This window comes from Oxyura jamaicensis, chromosome Z (assembly GCF_011077185.1).
Source record: "Oxyura jamaicensis isolate SHBP4307 breed ruddy duck chromosome Z, BPBGC_Ojam_1.0, whole genome shotgun sequence".
Lineage (NCBI taxonomy): Eukaryota > Metazoa > Chordata > Aves > Anseriformes > Anatidae > Oxyura > Oxyura jamaicensis.
In genome coordinates this window covers 57,167,323-57,193,615 of record NC_048926.1, presented here as the reverse complement: position 1 = coordinate 57,193,615, position 26,293 = coordinate 57,167,323, and the positions used below count along the sequence as shown (strand labels likewise).

The window sequence follows — 26,293 nt, the reverse complement described above, 5'->3', positions numbered from 1 at the left end:
TGTATTTCATCATTTGTCATCTATTTTGAATTGCAACAACTGTGCAATGACTATGCAAAGTGTAATAACTATATTCTTATATTTTGAAAAGCTACATTTATCAACAGACATCTTGTTCCACACAAAAATAGTTTCAGATAATTACTGAAGTTTAAAAGTATCAGTAAAAGTAGTCTAAGGTTATGTATTATATATTCTTGAATGCAACAGTCAAGGTTTAGGGGACTTTAAATTACTAGGACTTAAATTACTTAAATGTTTTCTCCACTGGAATTTTCACAGGCAGAATAAATTAGAAACATCTTCTCACAAAAAAAAAAAAAGGAAAAAAAAATTAAAAAACAGTAAAAAATGTAATTACTTTTCACTTAAACACAGTATCAGTCTACCAAATAAAATGTAAAAAAAAAAAAAAAAAGCAAAAAGCAAAAACATCAAAACAAAAGCAGAGCACATCCTGTGATACTCCTCATCTGCTGAAACAGTACACGACACTAGTACTCATAAACTATATCCTTCTTAGCAGTTCACATTTCTTAAACTTCCATCTTTCTGCAGGTTTGTATCTCTGACATTGATTCACAGTCAAAAAAAAAAACCACGGAAGTCTGCCATGCTAGCACACCATTTTTTATTTCAGGTGCTAACTTACTTCACTACTTCCTCTCTTTGCGTAGTCAAAAAATCCTCTTCCTCAATTTGACAATCAAGTTGATTTACTAATAAAAAAATTAACACATCCTGAACTAATGCACAAAAGAAGTTATTCTTCTCATTTATTTCATTTTTTTAAATAACAACATGCACATAAATTATACTTAAGAGTGAATATGAATATTGAGAACTCTCACTGTCCCTAGGCAATAATGAAGACTAGGTTCTCAACTAACATGTTTTCTTTAGAGGTTTGTAACTTTAATTATTTGTGATTTTAGTAGGCAAAGAATTGCACAGGGTGTACATGTCCATGAAAATAAATACTTTCAACTTCTGGTCATGCACTTTTGCACATGTGCTCCATTTAAACAGTTCTGGCACACTCAGTTCCTTCCTCTTTGTCCTTGCCCAATAGCATTACTGCCATTAAACCACAACCATTAAACCACAATACATCTTCATATCATGGAGTAAACCGTACCATCAACCTCAGACAAGTAATAAAGACAGTAGGACATTGTTACCGAAAAAATCTAGATTAGTATTGCTCAAACTTGGCAGCAAAGAGGTGTATCTAAGAGGATGCATTGCACAGAGAAGCTGCTAGCTACAGGGTTATTTCTCCGTTCAAAACCAAATAAAAGTGCAAACACAAAACCTGTAGATTATTTACCATGGTACCACAAAAGGATTCAGAAGCCATGGGCATAGCTCAGGAACTACTGGTGTAATGCATATTCCTCCCTGCTCAGCATGCCTTCTACAGTTTTAACTTCCTTATTTTTTTTTTTTTTTTTCCTTTACGTGACTTTTACTTTATTCTCTCAGTATTAGATACTGAGAAACCAAGCAAGATTTTTAAAGTATATTTCTTGCTATGCATGTTTTTTAAAAAACTATAACTTTTCATTTTTTTGTGTGTGCTATTGCTCAGTTTACTTTCCCTTAAGTCCAACATTTTTATTATCACTAGTCTATGAGAACCTGTACATCCTTGTTTAAATTCTACACCGTTATGTATTACAGAAGAGCTCCCAGAGAAAGAAGATCCACAAGTTTCTTCATTCTTCAATGCAACAGAGGCCCTAATGAAAGATTCAACCCAGAATGTGATTCAAATAAGTAAAAATAAGAATTTATGCCTCTCAGCAGGAAATTAATAAATGGTTAAAAAAAAAAAAAAAGTTAAATAATCTTGTTCCAAAACACTCAGATTAGACCGACAGGAGCAGCCTCGCGTTCACAAGCTGTGTCCCTCATGGGCAACTTCAACCACCCTGATATCTGGCAGGGGGACAGCACAGCAAGTAATAAGCAATCCAGGAGGTTCCTGGAGTGCATGGATGATACCTTTCTTCTCCAAGTTATAGAGGAGCCACCATGGAGAGCTGCTATGTTGGATTTTGTTCTCACCAACAGGGAAGGATGTGTGGGGACTGTGAAGCTCAAGAGCAGCCTTGTCTATAGTAACCCTGAAATGGTGTAACCGTGTCCTAGATCCCTAGGGCAGCGAGGAGGGCACACAGCAAGCTCACAACCCAGGACTTCAGGACAGTGGAATTAGGGGATCTTCCTGTTAGAGTACCATGGGATAAAGCCCTGGAAGTTAAAGAGGAAGCTCACTAATATCACCTCCTCTGAGCTCAAAGGCGATGCATTCCAATGAAGATGAAGTCAGGCAAAAATGCCAGGAGGCATGCGGGGATGGACAAGGAACACCTGGCCAAACTCGAACACAACGAAGCAGCCAAGGTGGCTTCTGTAAAACAGAAGGCAGAAAGAAGAAGGGGTAGCCTGGGACGGATGCAGAGAAATTGTCCAAGTAGCCATGGATCAGGTTAGGAAAGCTAATGCCCTGACGGAATTAAATCTGGACAAGGGCAACAAGAAAAGCTTCTCTAAGTACATCAGATATCAAAGGAAAAACAGGGAAACTGTGGGCACTATATCTGGAAGGAAATGGGAGACCTGGTTACCCCGGATACAGAGAAGGATGAGGCGTTCAGTGACTTTTTGTCTCAATCTTCAATGGCCAAGTACACTAAACATACCACCCAAACCACAAAAGACAAAGGCAGGGACAGGAATTATTCAGTACCAACCACTGTAGGAGAAGGCCAAGTTCAAGACCACCTAAGGAACCTGAACGTGCCTTTAGGTGCATACCATGGGACCTGATAAGGTGCAACCAAGGGTCCTGAGGGAACTGGCAGATGAAGTTGCTAAGCGAATATCCATCATATCTCAAAAGTTGCAGCAGCCCAGTGAAGCTCCCACTGACTGGAAGAGGGGAAACATAACCCCCAGTTTCAAAAATGGAAAAAAGGAAGAAACAAGGAATTACAGGTGAATCAGTCTCAGCTCTGTGCCTGGCAAGATCACAGAGCAGTTCCTCCTGGAAACTGCACTAAGGCACGTGGAAATTAAGGAGGTGATTGGTGGCAGCCAACATGTCTTCACTAAGGGCAGCTCATGCCTGACATATCTGGTGCCCTTCTATGATGGGGTTACAGCTTTGGTGGATAAGGGAAGAGCAACTGACACAATCTACCTGGACTTGTGCAAAGCATTTGTCAATGACCTTGTCTCTAAATTGGAAGGACGTGCATTTGACAGATGGACCTCTCAATGTGTAAGGAACTGGCTGGATGGTTGCACTCAAAGAGTTGTGGTCAACAGTTCCACGTCCAGGGGGAAATCAGTGACGAGTGGTGGTCCTCAGGGGTCAGTATTGGGACCAGTGCTGTTTAACATCTTTGTTAGTGCCATGGACATGGACAGTGAAATGGAGTGTACCATCAGCAAGTTTGCTGATGACACTAAGCTGTGTGGTGTGGTTAACATGCTGGAGGGAAGTGATGCCATCCAGAGGGACCTGGACAGGCTTGAGAGTTGAGCCTGTGCCAACCTCATGAGGTTTGACAAATCCAAGTACAAGGTCCTGCACCTTGGTCAAGGCAATGCCAAGCACAGATGCAGGCTGGGAAGAGAATGGATTGACAGCAGCCCTGAGGAGAAGGACCTGGGGATGCTTGTTGATGAGAAGCTCAAGAGGAGTCAGCAATGTGCACTTGCAGCCTAGAGAGACAACGGTATCCTGGGCTGGATCAAAAGGTGAATGGCCAGCGGGTCAAGGGAGGTGATTCTCCCCTTCTATGCTGCTCTTGTGAGACCCCACCTGGAGCACTGTGTTCAGCTCTGGGGCCTCCAGCACAAGAAGGACAATGACCTGTTAGAACAACTTCAGAGGAGGGCCACAAGGATGATCAGAGGGCCAGAGCACCTCTCCTGTGAAGACATGCTGAGGGAGTTGGGGCTGTTCAGCCTGGAGAAGAGAAGGCTCCAGGGAGACCTTATAGAAGACTTCTGGTACTTAAAGGGGGCCTACAGGAAAGCTGGGGAGGGACTCTTTGTCAGGGGTTGTAGTGACAGGACAAGGAGTAATGGCTTTGAACTAAAAGGAGATAGACTTGAAATTCTTTTCTCAGAGGGTAGTGAGGCACTGGAACAGGTTGCTCAGAGAAGCTGTGGATGCCCCATCCCTGAAAGTCTTCAAGGCCAGGCTGGATGGGGCTTTGAGCAACCTGGTCTAGTGGGAGGTGTCTGTGCCCATCTGAGCCATTTTATGAGTCTACAATCATACACATTTTTGAATGTCAATTAATGAAAGCCAAATGCCCACTCACAGTAATAAGCATATTGTCATTCTTGAAATTATTTTAATCTTTTTATGAAAAATACTGTCTCCATGATTTACAACTTTTAGAATTGCAAACACAGATACTGTATTTGACTGGCAAGTGTATGTCATCTTCTCCACCAGCTATTCCAGTGTGGTTAGCCATTTTCATATGTATTTGTTCCAGCTTCCTTAAATACAATGCTGAATTATACAGTCACAAAGGAGTTTCTCCCTAAACTTAAGATAATTCATCTATTTCTTCATTCATTTAATTCACTTGATCTCAATCTTTAAAGCAAAGTCTTTGTTCACCAGAGATAAAGCAAGTTTATAAAGAATTCAAATTAATATACACCCTTAATTACAAATATGCCTGCTGATGTTTATCTTTGTGAGTGGTACTAACAGAAAAAATATTTTGTGCAGATTATGTAAATAAATTTTTTAAAACAAATTTTTTACTTTGAATTTCTTTAACTGATATATTGATATAACAATGAACGAAGTTCAAAAATACCTACCTCTAAATGCACTGATATCACCATAGTGTACCTGGAGTACAAAAAACTTGCCACCTGTTTCTCCTCCAACTCTGAATCCAACACCTGAGGGAAGGAAAACACATTAAACTAAATAAAAGGCAGGTTTTGCCATCTCTGTAGGATTTGGTAGAACTTTCATCTCCCAGTCTCTCACAGTTAGTTTGTACCCTTCACAGGTAGTAACACTTACTATGAACACATGACAATTAAATGGAAATAACAAGATTCAAGGTAAAATATTTTGAGATGAAAATTAACATTGTACACTAAAAACAATCTTTTGGAATTTATGAAGCTATGTTACTTGCTGAGAGTAATAACAGTAGGCACAGAAAATGGAGGAATTTGAAGTAAATTCAATAACTGCAAAATATCACCATCACCAAAGAGATTTTTCTAAACTGGTTCTTACAATTAAAATTCCTGGAAAGAAGCAGTGAAAGCAATTTCTACTTACACAGACACTGAATCCTACTAGATTAAAAACTGTCAGTGGCAAAAGCCATGTAAAGTGGACTGCAGCCTCTCTGTGCACAAAGTGATATCGTTATGATAAAAAAAACCAACCTCCATATGTGGTATTTACAAGCAGCTTAAAGACAAGAAAATTGTTACTAGCTGAGGTTTAACAGCAGAGAAAACACCAGGTTTTCACAGAATCCTTGAAGTGTCAATTTTTTTAATTGATATTTTAATAACCAGATCAATTTACATTTCTGGTTTAAAAATTGATTATTTCAAATAAACTGCCTCATGACACTGCTCTCAGTTATGAAATGAGGCAATGAAAGATAAGAGAAAAAGAATTTCAAATTCCAGGTATTTTATATACATACTTTTATTTATATATAAGCTAAGAGATGCTAGATGTTTCCAGGACCAATGGAGGTAATTAGAAAAAAAACACTTCTCCCTGTCCTCCTAGTAGCCTACAGAAATTTAATTTTGAATCTGCAAAGTGGATCTATACAATCCATCAAACAAAAGTGGATATAAACATGTTGCTCAGCTACATGAAAACATCAAGAAATGAAAAAAAAAAAAAATTCAGTATATTTAGCACAGATAAAAAAATATAAATATTTAGATTGAATTTGTTTGTGCTTTCTCAAACACACAAAAATATTGTATGCAATTTCAGAGAGATGGCATTAACTGTGCCATTGACAGGTATATAAATACTACCTTTCCAATAACATACAGTACGAAGTTCAAGATTAATGCCGTATATTATATTATTAATTCCTCACCACCTTTGCTCCCCATAATGGGGAGCTAGCACAATGGATTTAGCTAGCGCAATGGATTTAGCTAGCACAATACATTCCCAATTTATGAAGTTATAGCTTATACAGTTTATACAGTTTCCATCAGCTAGACACAGTTTCATATAAAGTTCCTATATGTGCCAGCTGCTTATTTCCACATTCTATCCTGCACCTGTACCTGCACATGAGGACTTCATATTAAAGGCACGATACCTTTGGGTAGCCTGGTAGGTGGAGCATTTCTTGCCCATGCGTACAAGATGTTCGATTTGTCTTTGCATGTTCCTTCATCACAGTCCCTAAAATATATATATATATAAAAAGATTTTTAGTTCTGAAGTCAGAAGACAGCAAGTGAATTACATGGAAAACCACTAATTTTAAGACCTATGAAGATGGTTTGGTTGTATTTTGATTAAACACAGCTCTTCTAATGTAGACTGCTTTCCTGGATATCATTAGATCCTCCACCTTCTTCACTTTTTTCCTTCCTCTGCTTTACAATAATATTAGGCAAACAGCATCAAAACCACAAAATTCTTATAGCTCCTGCCAGTCTAGTAGCCAGTATTAAGAAACAAGGAACCTTTTGTGAGAAAGAACCATCTGGAAATTTCTAGCACTATTAGCTCAAGTGACACAAAATGGCAACGGATGCCATACTTACACAGAGGGACAGAGTTCATGTGTAAAGTACACAAAAACACAAGACATGAAAGTTTTAAGTCAAAAATGATATTTATAATTAATCTAAAGATTGTTGGCAAAAAAGAAGTATGCTATGAGAGGTTGTATGTGAAGCAAGTAGAAGGTATTCTATTCATGCTCCTCCCTTTCGCAGAAGGAAAAATATGATTTTCTCTATCATTTTCTAAGTTTTCCAATAGCTTTAGCTATTGTGTTTTCTTCTGACAGAAAGCACTGCCATAATCATGAGGCTACCATCAGCAAAGGGAACAAGATATATCTTTCCCTTTGCTAATTTTCCTCATAATTCCACACATATTTCTAGACCTTCACAATTACTAATTTGGAGATCACTTCACTACACCCTCCACCCTCTGGCTCCCCAGTGAAATATATCTGAAGAGGAACTTCAGTTCTAGACAAGACAAACAGATTTAAGTGTAAGTGAATTGTTTCATCACTAATGATTCATAGAGCTGCAGGTAAAGTCTGTGCAGCTTTCAACTGATAAAAGCTAAAAATACAAAAGACTCCAGGGATCTAACCAGCCACTGGGCTGCACAGGTCGGAAATACATTGGCTAGGAGGATCAATAACGGAAACCACAAGCAGCCACAATTCCACCACCACAAAGCAGGCCAGCTAGCCTTCATTTATATCAACAGTATTTGTTAGGACCTTAGCAAAAAAATATCCTATCACATTAACTAGATAAAACAAAACAAAACCAAAGGGTAGGCTGTTCCAAACATTCCTCCTGAGGCACCAGGAAGAATGTTGTTGTTTCATGCTGTTCCCTCATTATACTTAAAAAAATGGTCAACTTTAATTATATGCATAATTGCTGATCTTGAAACTTCAAGTTTTCATTTCTGAACCAAAGTCAAAGGAAATTCAAAGAGCTAAGACAGCTGAGGAACAGATTTAAAAGCAGTAAAAAGCACTAGCACTAACAGTAGCTGGTAAAAGCTAGTAAAAATATGTTTACAAACACAAATAAAAAATAACCTATCATTTGGGAACAGGGTTTCCTGTCCATTTTCTCCTATCTTCTCTACCTTTCATAAACTCTCATGGACTTTCCAAATGCGTTCTCCTCAGCCTTGGGTAAGCTTACAAGCTGGAGTTTTTAATGACATTTTGACTGATTACCTAGTCTGAAAGCAAAACATTTAACTGTCAACAAGACTAGTATTTTGCCACCTTTTTAGCATACTTGCATTTTTTTAAAAAGCAACGATCTTTTTCTATTTCTTTCTCTGTTATTTGAGGTTATTGAGTAAGAAAAATGATCACTTCTGTTTCTCGAGCTAAATAGTGTAGAACATTCTCCATTCACCACCAGGCAGCGACGGTACTAGGAAACTATGCTTGGGCATATAAATCTTTATACTGTTCTCCCTCTCACCTAAGCAGTGAAATACTTATCTTATGGAACCAGTCTTGACATTTCTGCAACATTTTGCTGGAACTATTGATGCAGCTCTTCCAGTCAAAAGCTGCCAAAACCATGCTTTATTGCCAACAGAAGCAGCTAATCTGATAGAGGAATTTTTGGGTGGTGATCTATGGCCTGTTCTTTTACATTCGTTTAGATTAGATGAGCTATATAAAGTTGCCCTGCCTGATCTCAATAAAGACTATGCCTATGAATCATCTGAATCATCATTTCAGTGTTCAGTTTGACACAGTGTGAGGCTTGTCTTGCCAGGAAGGTCTCAAGTTCCAAATAATTCAAAAATTTCTTTAAGTTATCCAAGTGTATTTTTGATTACCCATGAAATTTTGATGAATCAGCTCAAGCATGCATCTTTGATTTCAGCAGTTTATCAGCTCAGATAAAACTGGTGATAGCGGCTGAACTGTTTTAAGGCTGATTATGATCAAGGAGCAGAAGCTGCTACCTGTTGCTTTTTTGTTGTTGTTTTTTGTTTTTATGCGCTGTGAATCTACTTTATTTCTGTGGAAATTTTAACAGCCTGTACTATTTCTGTTGAAATATCCAAGCCCTAAGGCAGGGAAAAAACACATGTGCATCCCTTCAGCATTTGTTCAGATAAAGATTCTCTTGTTTTGCAGTGAACATGTCACTCTGTGAAGAGCCAGTGCAGGTCCAACACTATAATGCAGCCTTACACAGTCTATACACATACATATTACATTATTTATATGCATACACAGGTATATACCAGCTATTTACACAGCATTACCTAAGTGTGCCAAAAAGGTGTGAATGCAGAACTCTACTTTTCTGTAGAACTGAGCGATCAATTTTCTTTCTAGCCTTGCAGATTATCATGGGCAGAGCAAAATGAAATGGTGCAACATTTTGCAACAACAGGAATGTGAAATGATGAGATAGTGAATGAAGAGTTTTTAAGAATATAAAACAAATATTAAACTTCAGAAGCCACATACAGAAAAAAAGTAGTAACATTACTCACAATCTGGATGTGAAAAAATCAGAAAGATCACAAAAATACAACACTAATTACGTTTCATCATTCAGCAATCAGGTTTTAAGTACAGCAACTAAGAACAACTGCTACGCAGCACACACTGCTACTGCTGAGTCCCCCTCTGCTGGGCAATCATTCTCCTCCAACAAAATGATGATATAGTCAGGAAGCAAGAAATACCACAACCCTAGTCTCAAGCCTGACTTGTGTCTGATTTAGCTCTGAAGAACTTGAAGACTTTCACGCTTTTGATCCATCTGAGCTTGTACAAGCTCAGGAAGTAAACATTTAAGTTAAATCTTCAGAACATCAGCTAGACGTGAGTTTAACAGAAACAAAACTATTTCCAGACACATTTTTGTTTTAAAAACAAAACACACTACAAGCATAGTCTAGATAGTTTTAAGTAACACATGAAAGATGTAAACTGGTTTTAAAAGGCCACACAGTCTTATGTTGGTAAATTTTTGACATAAATGTGAACTCTTTAAAAACACATTTTAATGTATAATGTAAGCCACAATAAAAAGAACAAAAAAGACTGTTTGCTGAGCAAATAAATCAATAGAAATGTAATGCTCTCATAGCTTAATTTTTATCTGAACTTTTTAGCACCTGCTTGTCTTGCAACACAAGATTGTAATATTTGTATCTTATATTAGACATATTAGTTGACAAGTAGAAGGTAAATACAACTTTTGATGAATGTTTGTTATACGTTCAAAATATCAATCATCTCCCCAAATCATGTAGAACTACTAAATTATTTTTAAAGAATAAAATATACTATACTATTATCTCTAAAATCCATCTCTATTTATCTTTTTGATAAGCATTTAAAAGATAATTTGAGATTACAGAGCTCTGTCAGAAATGTTTTAAAACTGTTACACAGATAACAGTAAGTTGCACGAGCTTTGTAGTGTCAACAAACTTCCCCACCTGCTCTTCCCTGAAAACTTGGAAAAAATGTGGGAAATTTCTGATAGACTAGTAATTTCCCCAAATAGCCCCACCTTCACATTCTCAGATGTTTGGCTCCCCACATCAGTTTCAGAAGCACTGAGAGCTTCCCTTGGCTCTCATAGGTATATTGAAAGGTAAGCCAACTACCACATTACTTGACACAGAGTACCTTCTTTAGTATACTTTTCACTCAGTTTTCTTCTGGACACCTGATAAAATAATTTTTCATACTCAGAAGAGAAGCAACCTATACAGAAAGATGGGTCTCTGATCTTAAACTACCACTAGCATTTCCCCTGTAATATACTACAAAATGATGAAAATAAGAACGATGAGGAATGCACAGAATTATATTTGCGCAGAAAAATATGATGTAGGAAAAATACTACATGCATTTTTTTTTTTTTTTTTTTAAAGTAAAAAGTTGATACATCCCCGCTTTTAGACAAATAAAGGCATGAGGTTTGGTTATTGACTAATGATGCTAATGATTTGAAAGTTGACTACAAAAGTCAAAAGTAACGCTGGTAATGGGGAAGAAAAAAGAGGAGGCTTTGTCATATGTCTATTTGACTCAAACTGTCAATTCATATACATGTGGTAACTTCAATTTGAATTTTGGTTCACAAGATCTGTCAAGAATTAGGATTACAGAACATCTTTTGAAGTCCTTGACCGATCTCTCCAAGGTGCAGAACCTTCTCAGTATAAAAATTCTTATCTTCAAGAATTAAATCACATTCCTCTTGCTAGGAACTTTAAGCACAACTTTACATCTGTTCCAGTCCACAAAATCTTTTATATGAAAAAAGATTTCTCATGACTCAGGGGAAGAGGCAACATTTTCCTGAAACTAAAAAAAAATTATTTCAATAATGCTTTCTAAACTCATAAGAGAGGATGCCTTAGATACAGATTTACTAATTATTTGCAGTAACTTCATCTAGATACTGTAAGTGGCATGTCTGTCATAACAAGAAAGTAAATGCTGACCTAGATTTTGACAAAAAGCTACATATATTTTTGCCAGCAGCAGTACTTCTTTTCCTCAAAATTTCTTAATATTTAGTAAATTTGTCTCTTAGCACAAGAACTCTACATATACATACATATCTTTATACACATAGTATACTGTTAATATAATTGATATATATATGAAGCTATCTCATTAAAATATTTAAACACATGTAATTTTATATATGCAGCTGTGTGTATAAATATTAATTAACTAGAGAGGCTACAGCTACGTTAAATCTAATGGCAACTTAGAATAAATAAACAAAAAGCTTATTTTTTTTATCTTGACCTGGATAAACCTGCATCACAGAAATCTTTTGGAGAAGCTATAGTCTGCTTAACAATTGCTATCAATAAGTTTGATTCCTTAGTGGCTCCAGATATGCCTCACAGTATTTGTGTTTTTTTGAAAAGCAGGTTACTGAAAAACAGGTAAATGATTTAGTCATCTAAATACAAATTAGCAGCCTAGATTTCTTGGTATCCAATGGCACCCTGACACTGTAGCTCCTGTCTTCTTCTAAGAGACAATGAATTAGTCATGACGAATCAGAAAATCTTTTATCTTCCTTACAAAGGAGTCAGCTAAAAAAATAGTAAGTGTAGAAAGACTGGAACATTATAAATTTCTTCTTCCTTCCAAGTTTTTCTACTTTTCAAATAAACTGTGACACTGGAAAAGGTTTATGTGGAGTCAAGCAACACAAGAACAATGTGGTGGTTTTACCCAGCTGGGCAGCTGAGCTCCACCACAACCACTCTCACTCCCCCTCCTTAAAGAAAACAAGGGAGAAAATACAATAGGTCGAGGGTTGAGATAAGGACAGGGAGATCACTCAACAATTATTGTCGTGGGCAAAAGAGACTTACCATAGGGAGATTAATATAATTTATTGCCTATCACAAGCATACTAGCACAGTGAAAAACTAATAGCAAATTAAAAACTGCTCCAGCACGGGTCCCTCACGGTCAGGCAGGTGACAGCTCCCCCCAGACCCCCTGCTCCTGCGTGGGCTCCTCTCCACGGGCTGCAGCTGTGGCCCAGGGCCTGCTCCTGCGGGGGCTCTCCATGGGCCGCAGCCTCCTCCAGGCCACATCCACCTGCTCCAGCGGGGGCTCCTCCACGGGCTGCAGCGTGGAGATCTGCTCCATGTGGGACCCCTGGGCTGCAGGGGGACAGCCTGCCCCAGCAGGGGCCTCTCCCTGCACAGGCCGCAGGGGAACTGCTGCTGCCTGCCTGGAGCACCTCCTGCCCTCCTGCTGCACTCCCCTGGGGGCTGCAGGGCTGCTTCTCACTCCTTGCTCTCCCTGTTGCTGTTGTGCAGGCTTTTTTTTTTTTTTTTTTTTTTTTCCCCTCTTCTTTTTTAAATCTGCTCTCACAGAGGTGCAAGCAACATCATTTATTGGTTTGACTCTGGGCAGCAGCAGGTCCCTTTGCAGCCGACTGAAACTGCCCCTTATCTATCATGTGGCAGCTGCTAGATTCTTCTCACAAAGGCCACCCCTGCAGCCCCCTGCTATAAAAGCCTTTCGTCAAAAAGCCACTACAAACAAATAGATACAATAACAAAAGCAAGCCTGCATCTCTTACCAGTAATTTTCAGTAGAAGAGGGTTCATTACATCCAAAGAGTAACATGTGATGGACAGTGTCCATGCTGGCATGAGGTTTAAAGTCAACTGAAAAACAAAATGATAAAAAAAATTATCCTTACTCTCACAGTAATTTACACAAGGAAGAGCATTTTATGCTATTATTTCTCTGTAATACTGAAAACAACTGGAAATATCCTAAACCACATTTTTGTTGTAACCAGTCTAATATAAATCTTAGCTTCACCATCTGCATTTGTGATTTAACATAACTTTTTTTTTTGACTTCTTCAAAGATACATCATGAAATTACAGTGAACAGCAAGTAGTATCTTGTGCATTGGTTGGAGTGATATCTTCTTGCTGTATTTCATTTTGTTTACACTTTTACTGAATCTTTCTTGGGACAATAGCTCTAAGAATAGAATTACAATTTATTCTCGCTAATGTGACAACCCCTTTGGAAAGGAAAACAACGTCTGCTTAAAGTCAACACACTCGTTGCCCAAATATTTCTCATTATGAGAAACTTAGATGAAGGTAAGTAAATGTTCAGCACTCAAATGCCTCTGTTCTTTATCCAATGCCACAAAGCCACTGTTTTTGTTTCTCAGGTATTTGTGACTCTGTTCAGTACCGAAAAAAAATTTACTGGATTACACTGTAGTAATATTGATCATAAATGTAAAATACACAGCATTTCTAAAAATAAAACAAGATACATTGTGCAACTTCCTCTGTTATTACTGTGCCAGATGATGTGCCAGATGCAGGGAATGTGAAGGAATTTTTCTTCAGGCGAGACAGAGAAGAGGGTTGGAGGTTTTTAACCTTACTCTACAGCAGAAATTCCAAAACTGAGTCACTCCTTGCATTACATGTATATAAACATTTAGGAGCCTCCAAGTAAGTGTCTTTTAGCTCTGAGAGTGTTAGCATAGGCAGATCAAGAAGCTGTAAACTACAGAAACCATTTCTACTTCAGAATTTTGTAGATTTACTTGCACTCTGAACTCAGTATGTTAAGAACAGCTGATGCAGAGCTCCTGAAGTGAATGATGATGTGGATTATTGTCCCAGGTTTTGAGGGGAAAAACAAACAAACAAACAAAAAAACACATAAAACAAACAACAACAACAAAAAACAGATAATTTTCAACCCCACATTTTGCAGCTAAGGTTTACAGTGAAAAATGAGGTAAAACAGCCACATGATAAGGCATGGCAGTCGAAAGCTAGCTTGAATACATAAAGCTAACAGGCAAATCATAAGGAATGAGCTTGGGGGGCTTGGTTTGGGAAACAAGAGATGCATCGACATGACCAGGGAAACAAGGAAGCAAAAGTTACTTTAAGTACTACATATTTGTAGGAATGAGTTTGCAGAAGTGCTAAAGTCACCAGCATGCAAGTCCAAAGATTGTGTAACATCTTTCTTCCTACTAGCAAATTTTACTCATTCCTTAGCCAGAAAACTAATCTGTGCTACATAACGATCTTTTGTTTTGGTATTTCTATGACTAACAATTAGTAGTGAAACCATGACTGACTCTTGCATGCGACAGATAATGCATTATGTTATATGGACTTCCTATCTTAGTTTTCAGGTGTTTTAAGCTACTGTTGCCAATGAAAGCAAGAGAAGAAATTTCTGAAGGCATTCATCAGCAGCAGTTAGTTCATAGATGTGAAATTCAATGATCTTTATTGCAGAACTCAATACCTGTACAAAAGGTACTGCAGCAACACCTTGAAGAACAGCCTTCAATAAAAGTTACATTAAAGATTGGGCTTCTCATCTGCTAAAGACACTAGCTCTTCTACTGTCTTACTGTTTTTCGTTAATCTCCTGCCACTCTCTCATTCTCTATAATTACCGTAATGAGTGAGTCAAGAGGTCTTTCATTCTTTACACAGTGTCCACCTACCAATGACATTCTGGTGCATGAATGGGACCTTCAAGCACCATTATAAAACTTACTGTAAATAGCATAACAAATACTACTAGTATGAATAGAAAATAGAGCACTACAATTAACAAATTAAAACCAGATTTCTATGCGAACCACTTACACGCATCACTTAAGCTTACATTTCATCATTGCTTCTGAAATAATAATAAAAAAAACTCTGTCTGCTCGTGAGCTAACGAAAGCTTTGCAAGAGTCAGTTGCTCTTTTCTGGTATAGATATTTTCTTAGCAACACTGCCAGGTTTATATCAGTTTTCCAAAACAAGGTGGATCAAAACCAAACACACAAAAAACAACCCAAACCAATTAAAAAAAAAAAAAAAAAAAAAGTTGTAAAAGCCATAACAATTAGCGTGAGATTCAAACCAAACACAATACCTGTTACAAACAAAGGCTTAAGAAGTATCAAACAAAAGCCTCTAGTTACAATTCTAGCCTATATATTTTGTAAAAAATAAATACAACACAAATCAATAGAAGAAAAAATCATAGTTTTGGTCAAACACAGTACCAACACCTGAGAATTTATTAAGTGGTATAATTGGACAGCACTTCATACTTGATAGTTATACACAAGATTGAGCAGAAAGCCTGCAAAGACTTTCACAGTCCAAAATTAGAGAACTAATAAACTCAATATCAGTGACATTTACCTATTGTAATATGTGACTGGAATTGTACTGTTCGCTTACATGACTGCAAACTCACCCAAGAGATTGGTACTTTTCTTACAAAAGCACTCAAAATGAGATATGAATATAGCATTTTTAAATAATAATAATAAAAAACAACCTCTAAAAAAATCTGAATTATTGCCTTTTTTTTTTTTTTTTAACTAACTAGTTACATTTGTTATTAATATTCTATTTAAAACAAAATATTTAGTTTGAAAAACAATAAAATCAGGAAAAACCACAATACCACTTCTGACTTAGTGTCTTTTCTGGTATAGCCATCAAATTAATTTTATTGTTATTTTTTTAATGCATGGAGAAGCACTACAAGGTAATTACTGAAATAAGAGGCACAATTTCAGTATATAAACTAAATCCGTATCAAGTTTTACTTACTTTCCTGACACAATACTACTATGAATTATGAACTCTAGAAGAAACAGTATGGGAATGAACAAACAGGACGTCAATTAAAACATAACAGCATCTAGCTAAGGTATGTTCATAAAAAATTGATTTCTAAGAAGGTTATCTTTACAAACAGCAATCCAATGATTGTTGATATTCTTTTAAAAAAACTAGCTCTTTCAGTATAATTGAGTTTACTCATAAGAATATCAACACATCAATGTCCACAGTTTGACAGATTACAGGTCTTCAATACAGTCAAGTCACTATGTAACTTCGCTATTGCCAAGTAATATGCCATACTAGAGAAATAAACTTGCAGCATCTGAGTCATATGCAGAAGAAAAGTAATAAATCATCTATTTCCTTTTGTGTTGCTGAGTGTAATAGGTTTCACCTCATTTCTACAGAACATTCTGATAGATAGGGACTTATCATGAGTCTCGTGTAAAAAGACACGTTTATTTACTGGTCACCCATGTGAATGAACGTCAGGAGGTGATGATGACAGGCAAATTTCTTGGCTGAATGACTTGCTGTCAGACTCAATTCTTAACAGTATGTGTAGAACACCCTTTAGCTATCACTACAGCTCAGCAGTCAAAAGTTGATATTTATTGATGCCTGCACCATTAAAGGCTCAATCTAGTTTCTGGTTTGCCTTTTTATCCATAAACATTAATCAGAAAGGAACTGTAAGGACAAAACCATGATGTGATGTTCAAATGTGACTGCAATCAGACTTCCTCAAAAAATTACTCATTGATCTCATTCATTAACATCTTTTGCATATAAATCTCAGTCATTTCATTTCTCTTATTACGATTAACTGTTGGTCATAATTAGAAGCAAAAGGTATGCTCCTAATATCAACCTAAATGCAAAGAAAACAATACAAAAGTGAACACTCCTCAATGTCCACACCCGTTTGCCAGCATTTGCAGATCATTCACCACAGGAAGACGGGTTCAAACAGAAGCCTCAGCCTTGACAATCTGACCCTCTACTAAACAGCATCTGCAGAAATACAAAGGTGCATTCTTGAAAAAGACCTTTAAGGCAAAACTTGCTGTACTCCTAACTGGTAACACTTTGTAAGTAAGCTTGATCAGTTTCTTCATTTGATACTGTCTGAGAACTGACTCTGAACTAGCTGGCACATTCTAGTACAGTAGCCTTCCAGTTTTACAGAATTAAGTTATACCCTTTGTCCCTGTACAAGTATGGCAGTCTGCTGGTTTAAAATATTTAGGGAAATAAAGCTGAAGTCCTGAACTCAAACCTGGGGGTGCTGGTTCAGAAGAAGCTCAATATGAGTCAGTATAGTGGGTTTACATAGCAAGGTTTTTGTAGTGGTGGGCTGCAGAGTTTGGGTTTTTGTAGTGGTGGGCAGCAGCTGCCACGTTAGATAAGGTCCAGTTTCAGCCAGCTCCAAAGGGACCAGCCACTGCCAAGGTCAAGCCAATAAATGATGTTGTTTGTGCCTCCGTAAGAGCAGAGTTGAGAAAAAAAAAAAAAAAAAAGGAAAAAAAAAAACATACGAAAACTGCTGCACAATAACAGCTGGAAGAGTGAGGAACAAGATGCATCCCCAGGATGCTGCCACACATGGAGAGCCTCTGCAGGAGCAGGGACTGGGCCGGAGCTGCAGCCCATGGAGAGGAGCCCACACAGGAGCAGGGGGTCTTGGGGGGAGCTGCCACCCACCCGTGGGGGACCCGTGCTGGAGCAGTTTGCTCCTGGGGGATGGATGGAGCCCGTGGTATGGAGCCGTGTGGGAGCAGTTCTGGAAAACCTGCTGCCTGTGGGCAGCCCCCCCAGGCTCAGTTTGGGAAGGACAGCATCCCGTGGGAGGGAACCCACGGGGAGCAGGGGCAGAGATGGACCGTGAAGGAGCAGTGGAGTCAAACATCAGGGACTGACGGCAGCCCCCATTCCCTGATCCCCTGCGCTGCTTAGGGGGAGGAAGTAGAAGAGAGTGGATAGGGGGAAAGTGTTTTCAGTTTGTTTCCTTTGTTTCTCACTTCTCTAGCTTGTTAGTAATAGGCAATAAATTTCTCTAAACTCCCTATGCTAAGTCTGTTTTGCTCGTCATAATAACTGTTGAGTGATCTCCCTGTCCTTATCTAAACCCTTGAGCTCTTTCCATTGTATTTTCACCCACTTACCCTTTTTAGGAGGAGGAGCGAGAGAGTGGTTGTGGTGGAGCTCAGCTGCCCAGCTAAGTAAAACCATCACAGCTAACAATGTGAGCTTGAAGCCCAGAAAGCCAATGATATCCTGGGCTGCATCAAAAGAAGCATTGCCAGCAGCTTGAGGGAGGTGATTCTCCCCGTCTACTCTGCTCTTGCAAGACTCCACCTGGAGCCCCATGTTCAGCTCCAGGGACCCCAGTACAAAAATCACAGAATCATTAGGGTTGGAAAACACCTCCAAGATCATCTGGTCCAACCATCCCCCTACTACCAATGTCACCTACTAAACCGTGCCCCTAACCACCACATCCAACCTTTCCTTGAACACCCCCAGGGATGGTGACTCCATCACTTCCTTGGGCAACCTGTTCCAATGCCTAACTACTTTTTCTGAGAAGAAATGTCTCCTAATTAGGTTGGATATTAGGAAGAACTTCTTTACTGAACAGGTTGTTAGTCACTGGAATAGGCTGCCCAGGGAAGTGGTTAAGTCACCATCCCTGGAGGTCTTTAAAAGACGTTTAGATGTAGAGCTTAGGGATATGGTTTAGTGGAATATTTGTTAGCGTTAGGTCAGAGGTTGGACTCAGTTATCTTGGAGGTCTCTTCCAACCTAGACTATTCTGTGATTCTGTAATTCCCAATGTAAACCTCCACTGGTGCAACTTGAGGCCATTCCCTCCAGTCCTGTCACTACTTATCTGTGAGAAGAGGCCAACCCCAGCTCCCCACACCTTCCTTTCAGGTAGTTGAAGAGAGCAATAAGGTCTCGCCTGAGCCTTCTCTTCTGTAGTCTAAACAACCCCAGTGCCCTCAGCTGCTCCTCACAGGACTTGTGTTTCAGGCCCTTCACCAACTTTGTAGCCCTTCTCTGGACATGCTCCATGGTCTCAATGTCCTTCTTCTTGTGAGGGACCCAAAGCTGAACACAGTACTCGAGGTGCAGCCTCAGCAGAGCTGAGTATAGGGGGATGATCACCTCCCTGGTCCTGCTGGCTACCCTATACCTGATACAAGCCAGGATGCCATTGGCCTTCTTGGCCACCTGGGCACACTGCTGGCTCATGTTCAGGGGAGCATCAATTAACACCCTCAGTTCCTTTTCCTCTGCACAGCTTTCCAGCCACTCTGCCCCAGGCCTGTAGCACTGCATGGGGTTGTTGTGGCCAAAGAGCAACCCGGCACTTAGCCATGTTGAACCTTATCCCATTGGCCTCTGCCCATCGATCCAACCCACCCAGGTCCCTCTGAAGGACCTTCCTGCCCTCTGTCAGGCCAATAATTCCCCTCAACTTGGTGTCATCTGCAGACTTACTGAGGGTGCACTCAATACCCTCATCCAAATAATTGATAAAGATATTAAAGAGGATGGGCCTCAACACTGACCCCTGGGCAACACAATTGGTGACCAGTTGTCAGCTGGATCTCACTCCAGTCGCCACCACTCTCCGGGCCCAGCCATCCAGCCAGTTTTTAACCCAGCAAAGAGTATACCTGTCCAAGGATGGGCTGCCAGTTTCTCCAGGAGATTACTGTGGGAGACCATGTCAAAGTCTTTGTTGAAGCCTAGGTAGGTTACATCAACAGCCTTTCCCTCATCCACCAGGCAGAAGGAGGACATGCTGAGAGAGTTGGGGCTGTTCAGCCTGGAGAAGAGAAGGCTCCAGGGGGACCTTATAGCAGACTTCCAGTTCCTAAAGGGGGCCTACAGGAAAGCTGAGGACAGACTCTTTGTCAGGGGATGTAGTGACAGAACAAGGAGTAATGGCTTTGAACTAAAAGAGGGTAGGTTTAGCTTAGATGAGGGTGGTGAGGCACTACTTTGCCAACTAGAAGTAATGGATGCCCCATCCCTGAGGTATTCAAGGCCAGGCTGAACAAGGCTCTGGACAACCTGGTGGCACCCCTGCCCATAACAGGGGGATTGGAACTAGATTGTCTTTAAGCTCTCTTCCAACCCAAACCATTCCTATGATTCTATAATATTTGATAAAAACTACTGTAATAATCTGCAGACAGTGTTTTCTACTTACTAATGTATGCAGCTAAAACAAGTCCTCTCTTCCAAGGCCCTTATATTTCATCAATATGCAACAAAACAGTGCTGCTGCAGGTTCTTTTAACAGAACCTGCTCTTCCACGCTCTGTTGGAAGGAGGAGAGACGCCAAAACCAAGAAAATAAGGGAAAGTATAAAAAAAATATACCAAAGAGAAGAGAAAACATTTACTTGGCAGTATTGAGTGTAAATGAATTGAACTGGAGGCAGAACACATAGATTCTGATGTTAGCTTTACCACTGTACTGTCTGAGAAACTCATTTCATTTTCATTATACATATTCACAGCTATTTAGAGAATATATTGTCTTTTCAATACATTGCTGAAAAACCAGCCAGTACGTCAGATCATCTTTTAGTTTTCAAATGCTGTCACAAAGATGAACAGGAATTAATGAGGGTTAATTATGTCATCTATTGGCAATGCAATGAATGCAGATTTTGCTTAAGCCATTTGAAAATGTAGACAAGATCCTATGAGAAAGATATATTTCATTGTCTATGTCAATATTATGTTTATTTATGAAGATATTATGAAGATATTAAGTTAAATTTCTTGGACAACACCAATTGTAAAAATCTATTTCCTGAGTAGAAGTTAGAATTTGTATTCACGTATTTTGTAAGATAGGTCAGTTTGCGTTTGTTGTATTTGCTGCAGTTGGATATGTTTGAGTCTGGTCTTTCTAGCAATTAGGTAACTTGTGTTGGTTGTGAAGACTCCAATATGACAAATCTTTTCAACTGAAATCACTTTTCAGTGACTTCACTGAAGTCAGATGGAGCTGATCACATGCTTAAGACTGACCACACGCCAATAATACGTGTTGGTGACCAAAGAGGGAAAAGAAATAAAGCAATTTTAATTTATTTTCAAAATATCCATATATAAGATGTTGTAAACAATACTATTGTGGGAAAACTTCACGTTCACCAAAGAGGATTTTCTTTTTAATTTGCTGATCATATTCCTCTTGCTCTCCAAAGCTTCATATAACAACTAGAACGGTTTTGTTGCCCAGACCTTATATTGCTTTGCATTACGTGTATTCAAGCACAGTGATCATTGGAAAGATGACCAAATCTGGTCAAAATCTGATTAAAAAAAGGAAACACATGAAAACAAGAAGTTTCTCAGTTGTCATAGAAAAAATGGGTTGTTTAGCTTAGTCACATTGAGATTTTGCACAAATTCCCTTTTTAAGTAAATTATTTTAGTAGGTCCTTCTAAACGTATACACTACTAGAAATATTTTGTATGGATTTAATACATGTAAACACCAAATGACAGAAATGAATGTGCAGCAATCTAATAAAGAATTTAACTATGCAATTTTGCAACTCAATGAAGCAGTTACCAAAATGTAACATAGAAGACTGAGAACAAGATTCTATATCCAAAGGATTTCCACATAGAAATCGACATGGAACAATAGTCTCATAATACTCCACAAAAAAATATAGAATTTCTATTGTATTTATTATAAATGCAGATATCCTGAAAGACAACGAGGGATAAGAATATTGACATTTTCAGTTTAAAGAACATTCTGATAGTGACACTATCTAAAGAAAAATCATCATGCTTTTCCTCTACTTGAACAACTGCAGGTTCACAAGCAAGGAAAAAAAAATTCAAAGTACCCTAAAGACCTTCTGAACAGATGGTATTGTTTTGCAGATCTGTATGATCTCTGTGCTGGTGCACTATTTCCCACTGTGGATGGAGGTGAGAGGGTTCGTTTTTTTGTTTGTTTGTTTTTTTCCCTCCTCTGGATAAGTAAAATCTTACTGCAGCCAATGTAGACTGTAAGTGCAAAGGATTTACAGCCTACACTAGCAGGTAAATAAACAGTGTGTTCAGTGGAGCAGAATTAAGTATCCGGCCAGAAGACAGGAAACCAATACTTTACAAATGGGGCTGTTTGATATTGACTGCCAGAGGCATCTGCATGCAGCTCCTTAACTACTATTAGTCATGAATCTCTCCAGATACAGTTTGTTACCTTGACTCTAAGTAGCTCTCTCTAGTTTGTTTCTGCATTAGCCATGATTAATGTGTTTTAGAAAATCTGACAGCCAACGATTAAGTCAATATCAGTCAAAGAAAAAAAAAAAAAATGATGACCTTCTTCAAAACGGTTCGCTTAATTTCTTACAGTTAACCAAAACTTACCTACATAAGCTTCATCATCCACTGGCAGGGGTACTGACATGCAGAGGTAGGTATCAGACTGTTCGAAGAGAGAAGAACATAAATTTTAATTTTAAAATGAAAACATGAAATCAACTTATCTACGTCTGCTCAGTGAAGGGCAGGTCCTACAAAAGTGCCATCAAGGCAAAACACCACTTACTTTACCAAGATATTTGTCCAAAGATTATGTGGGATGTCTAGATTACTGTAAGAAATTAATTAATTGCTATATTTTATTTGTATGTAACAGAGATTAGTCTATAAGGTCAGGGATATGGCATGTAGGTTGATAGTTATGCTGTTATCTAATTTAAATTTAATTTCTCATACTTAAGGTTGTTTAAGAAAGAAAAGATCATAAAATACTGGCATTTGACTACACCTATTAACTCCAAATCTGACAGGACTTCCTCTTTCATGAGGACTGGGCAAAGCAGAAAAAAAAAAAATCTCCTACAAGAAGCTTCAAATTAATTAAAGATACTAAAGATAGGCTTAAGCACTTTGAAGCCACTGAGAAGGAAAGACAGGTACCAAGTTGATAACAGTATGTGATTACTCAGGGCAATGATGTGCACAGATAAGAAACTGACTTTGGTGTTTCTGCTAGATGACGAGAAGTATGAACAAAGGTCAGCTTATGCAACTTTGTGAACTCCAGGTATATGCATTTACAGAGTTAACACTGAACATGCAAACTGAAAAGGAAATAGTCTTTTTTCTATTTTGCCTGGATTTGGAAGTATTTTATTTTTTATTTTTAAAACTTCATTTGAACCTTATACCCAAACTTTGAAAGTCAACAGCAGAAATGCTTCACAATGTGACAGAAATAAAAAAATAAACAGTAGATTCTTTGTTTTTAACACAAACTTGAGTTTAGTAACACAAACTGCCTGGACTAAAAATAAAGACAACATACACTTTTTTGAAAGTATTGTTTACCCAATTACAAATTAAATTAGTTAAGGACAGAGTATTAGGACTGAACATAGACATTAACGGGATGAGATTTTAGAACTTGTGACTTAATGTCTACACAAATTATTAGAAGTTTAAATGATCTCATATTTTTGTCTTTCTTTTTTTAATCAAAGATTGTCATCTGGAAGTTGCAAATGTATTAAAAATGGTATTGTGCTACTCATTTACCTGAGCTGTTGCAGAACTGTCATGTCTCTTTGGCTTGCTGTTATAACACATCTGCAAGTAGCAACTGTCTCAACTGAACATCTTTCATGCTGTTATCTTTCTTCAGTGCTTACATAGTATATATATTGTGTAGTTTAGACACATAGTCTTTGATAATCTGATCTGCATTTAGAAAGGCTCATGTATTAATCTAATGGATGAGTGAAAAAACAGCAACAACAAAAAGAGACTTACTGCTTTGAAGGAAAAAAAAAAAAGAATATTCAAAGTCTTTTACTTTCCATCCATTTGTTATAATTTATATTGCCCTAGGATAGCCACTTTCAGATTGTTCTCTAAAGTAATCTGAAGCAAATTCCTCCAAACAGTGAGTTTTTAGTAGTTATTTTAGCATGATGAGCATATAGATCATCAGTACAGGCCAAGCCCTGAATTGTTCCAGTCCCATTCTACACAAGACATAGTTTCATATCCCTTACCCCTTTCCTTACAGTAGTCCCATTCTACCATTCCATATTATTTTCAGTTTGTCCTCCTCTTCTTTCCTAAAAACAGAGAAACTAAGAAACAAACCTGCCAAATTACCCTAAACTCAACCTCCTCTCAAAACGTTTCTAACAGCTGTAAAAAAAAAGTAGAGAAGCGCATTTGAAGAAAAAATATGACAAGATTATAGATGAATTAAAAGTAATATTACAAATTAATGACAAAGAACTGTCATTATCTGTTAAACATAACAATCTGGACAAAAACTCCAAGCCAAGAACCTCTCATTATTGCTGTGAACAGGAAAATATTCTAATTTTTGCATTACTACTCTGCTACCCTACTTCACAGAATCATCGTAGAATGGTTTTGGTTGGAAGGGGCTTTAAAGCCCATCTAGTTCCACCCCATCTGCCACAGGCAGGGATGTCAACCACTAGACCAGGTTGCACAGGGCCCCGTCCAGCCTGGCCTTGAACACCTCCAGGGATGGGGCATCCACAGCTTCCAGCTGTCAACATGTTCTAGTGCCTCACCACACTCATAGTGAGGAATTTCTTCCTAACACCTAATCTAAATCTCCCCTCTTTTAGTTTATAGAATCATAGTTAAGAGTTGGAAGGGACCCATGAGGATCATCAAGTCTCCCGGCTCTACACAGGAGCACCCAAAAACCAGACCATATGTCTGAGAACATTGTCCAAATGTTTCTTGAACTCTGACAGACTCAGTACTGTGACCACTTCTTTGGGGAGCCTGTTCCAGTGTGCAACCACCTTCTCGATGAAGAACCTTTTCCTAATATCCACCCTGATGCAGTCTCATGTCATTCCTATCCTTGGGTCCTATCACTGGTCCCCAGAGAGCAGAGCTCAGCGCCCTGTTTCAAGTATATTTCAAGTATGTTTCAAGTATAACACTATTCCCCCTTGTCCTATCACTATCTGCCTGAGTAAAACGTCACTCTCCATCTTTTTTACAAGCCCCCTTTTAAGTACTGAAAGGCCACAATGAGACTCAAGGGAAACTTGAAGCTCTCTTTTCTCCAAGATGAACATGCCCAGCTCTCTCAGCCTGTTTTCATAGGAAAGTAATTCCAGCCCTCTGATCATCTTCTTATGCTCCTTTTATACACATCTGTTGTTAGGTATAGTTAGAGAAAAGATGACGTGTTCAAATAGATCCTGCAGTCAACTAATGCGATCATTCTGAAGTCTCTGTCATTACTGGCATGAAAACTCACGCTGGCATAGTTGGAGGGGTTTTCAATTTATTTTATTTTATTTTATTTTTATATACAAGCCAGGTTTTATTTCACTTATATATAAAAAAAAAATCAGCTAGTGGATTCAACAAAAGAAATTCTGGTAGTTTATCTTGAATTGTCAATGTTCTAGACATTAAACACAAGAACAGTAGCACCCTGACACTCAAGCACTTCAAAAGGCACAATCAACAATAATTCTGTCCCATTTTCTCTATCTCACCATGAGGTAGGTCTGTGAGTCTAAGTGCATGCATTTGATCCATTACAAAAGAAATTGTTATGTAAACTTTGAAAGTATTTAAAAAACATGCAGAGAAAAAAAGTGAGATTGCTGCACTATGCAAAACTGTATCTATGAAGAGGTCTTAAAAAAAAAAAAAAAAAAAAAAGTTGAAAGATGAGATAAGAACAAGCTTCCAAAATGCCATAACTGCATTTTAAAGCATACTGGAGATAGGGGAAGGTAAAAACTCCACAGTTTTCCCCTTCCATCTCCTGCCCTCCTCCCACTCTTCTATTCATTTAAGGAAAAAGCCTTGTCATTAATGTCCATTATTGACTTATAATTACATTATTTCTCATAAAGCTCTGGTATTGACATTCACTGTGCCAGTGTCCAGATTCATACTTAACTTAATTCTACTTTTTGCAGAATTTCACCAGAAGAAATAATCAAGTTATTCACACAGTCTTCTCCAGAGTCAGACTAAGTCTTGGGATCTTTGGACAAGGTCTCGACTGTCTTGGATAAACTAGAGGAAGAGGTGCCAGTAATTTATGGGTCAAATCTGACATATCAGATTTGCTTCCTGTTTTATGTATTGTTATCTGCTATGGTATATCCACACAAACTGGAGATGAGAAGTTAAAACCAAGGACGTCAAATTTACTTAGTACTTCGAAATAAAACTACAAACTTCGGTATACAGGTATTACAAGTCACTGCCACCCCATTGACAAAAGCTTGATATAAGCAAAACATACAAAATATGCTCAAGGTTTATATATATATA

General features: G+C 38.2%; 1 protein-coding gene across 5 annotated transcripts in view; it reads right to left on the bottom strand.

Annotated features, from left to right (window-relative positions):
- PAM (peptidylglycine alpha-amidating monooxygenase) overlaps positions 1 to 26,293 on the bottom strand; it is a 119,739-nt gene that overhangs the window by 53,604 nt on the left and 39,842 nt on the right. For all 5 annotated transcript variants that reach the window (XM_035310397.1, XM_035310398.1, XM_035310396.1 and 2 more), the window contains exons 4-7: positions 22,355 to 22,412; positions 12,871 to 12,958; positions 6,363 to 6,448; positions 4,861 to 4,944 (exon numbers count right to left, since the gene is read on the bottom strand). In XM_035310397.1, the coding sequence (XP_035166288.1) occupies positions 4,861 to 4,944; positions 6,363 to 6,448; positions 12,871 to 12,958; positions 22,355 to 22,412 (316 nt within the window). The remainder of the gene's footprint in view (positions 1 to 4,860; positions 4,945 to 6,362; positions 6,449 to 12,870; positions 12,959 to 22,354; positions 22,413 to 26,293) is intronic.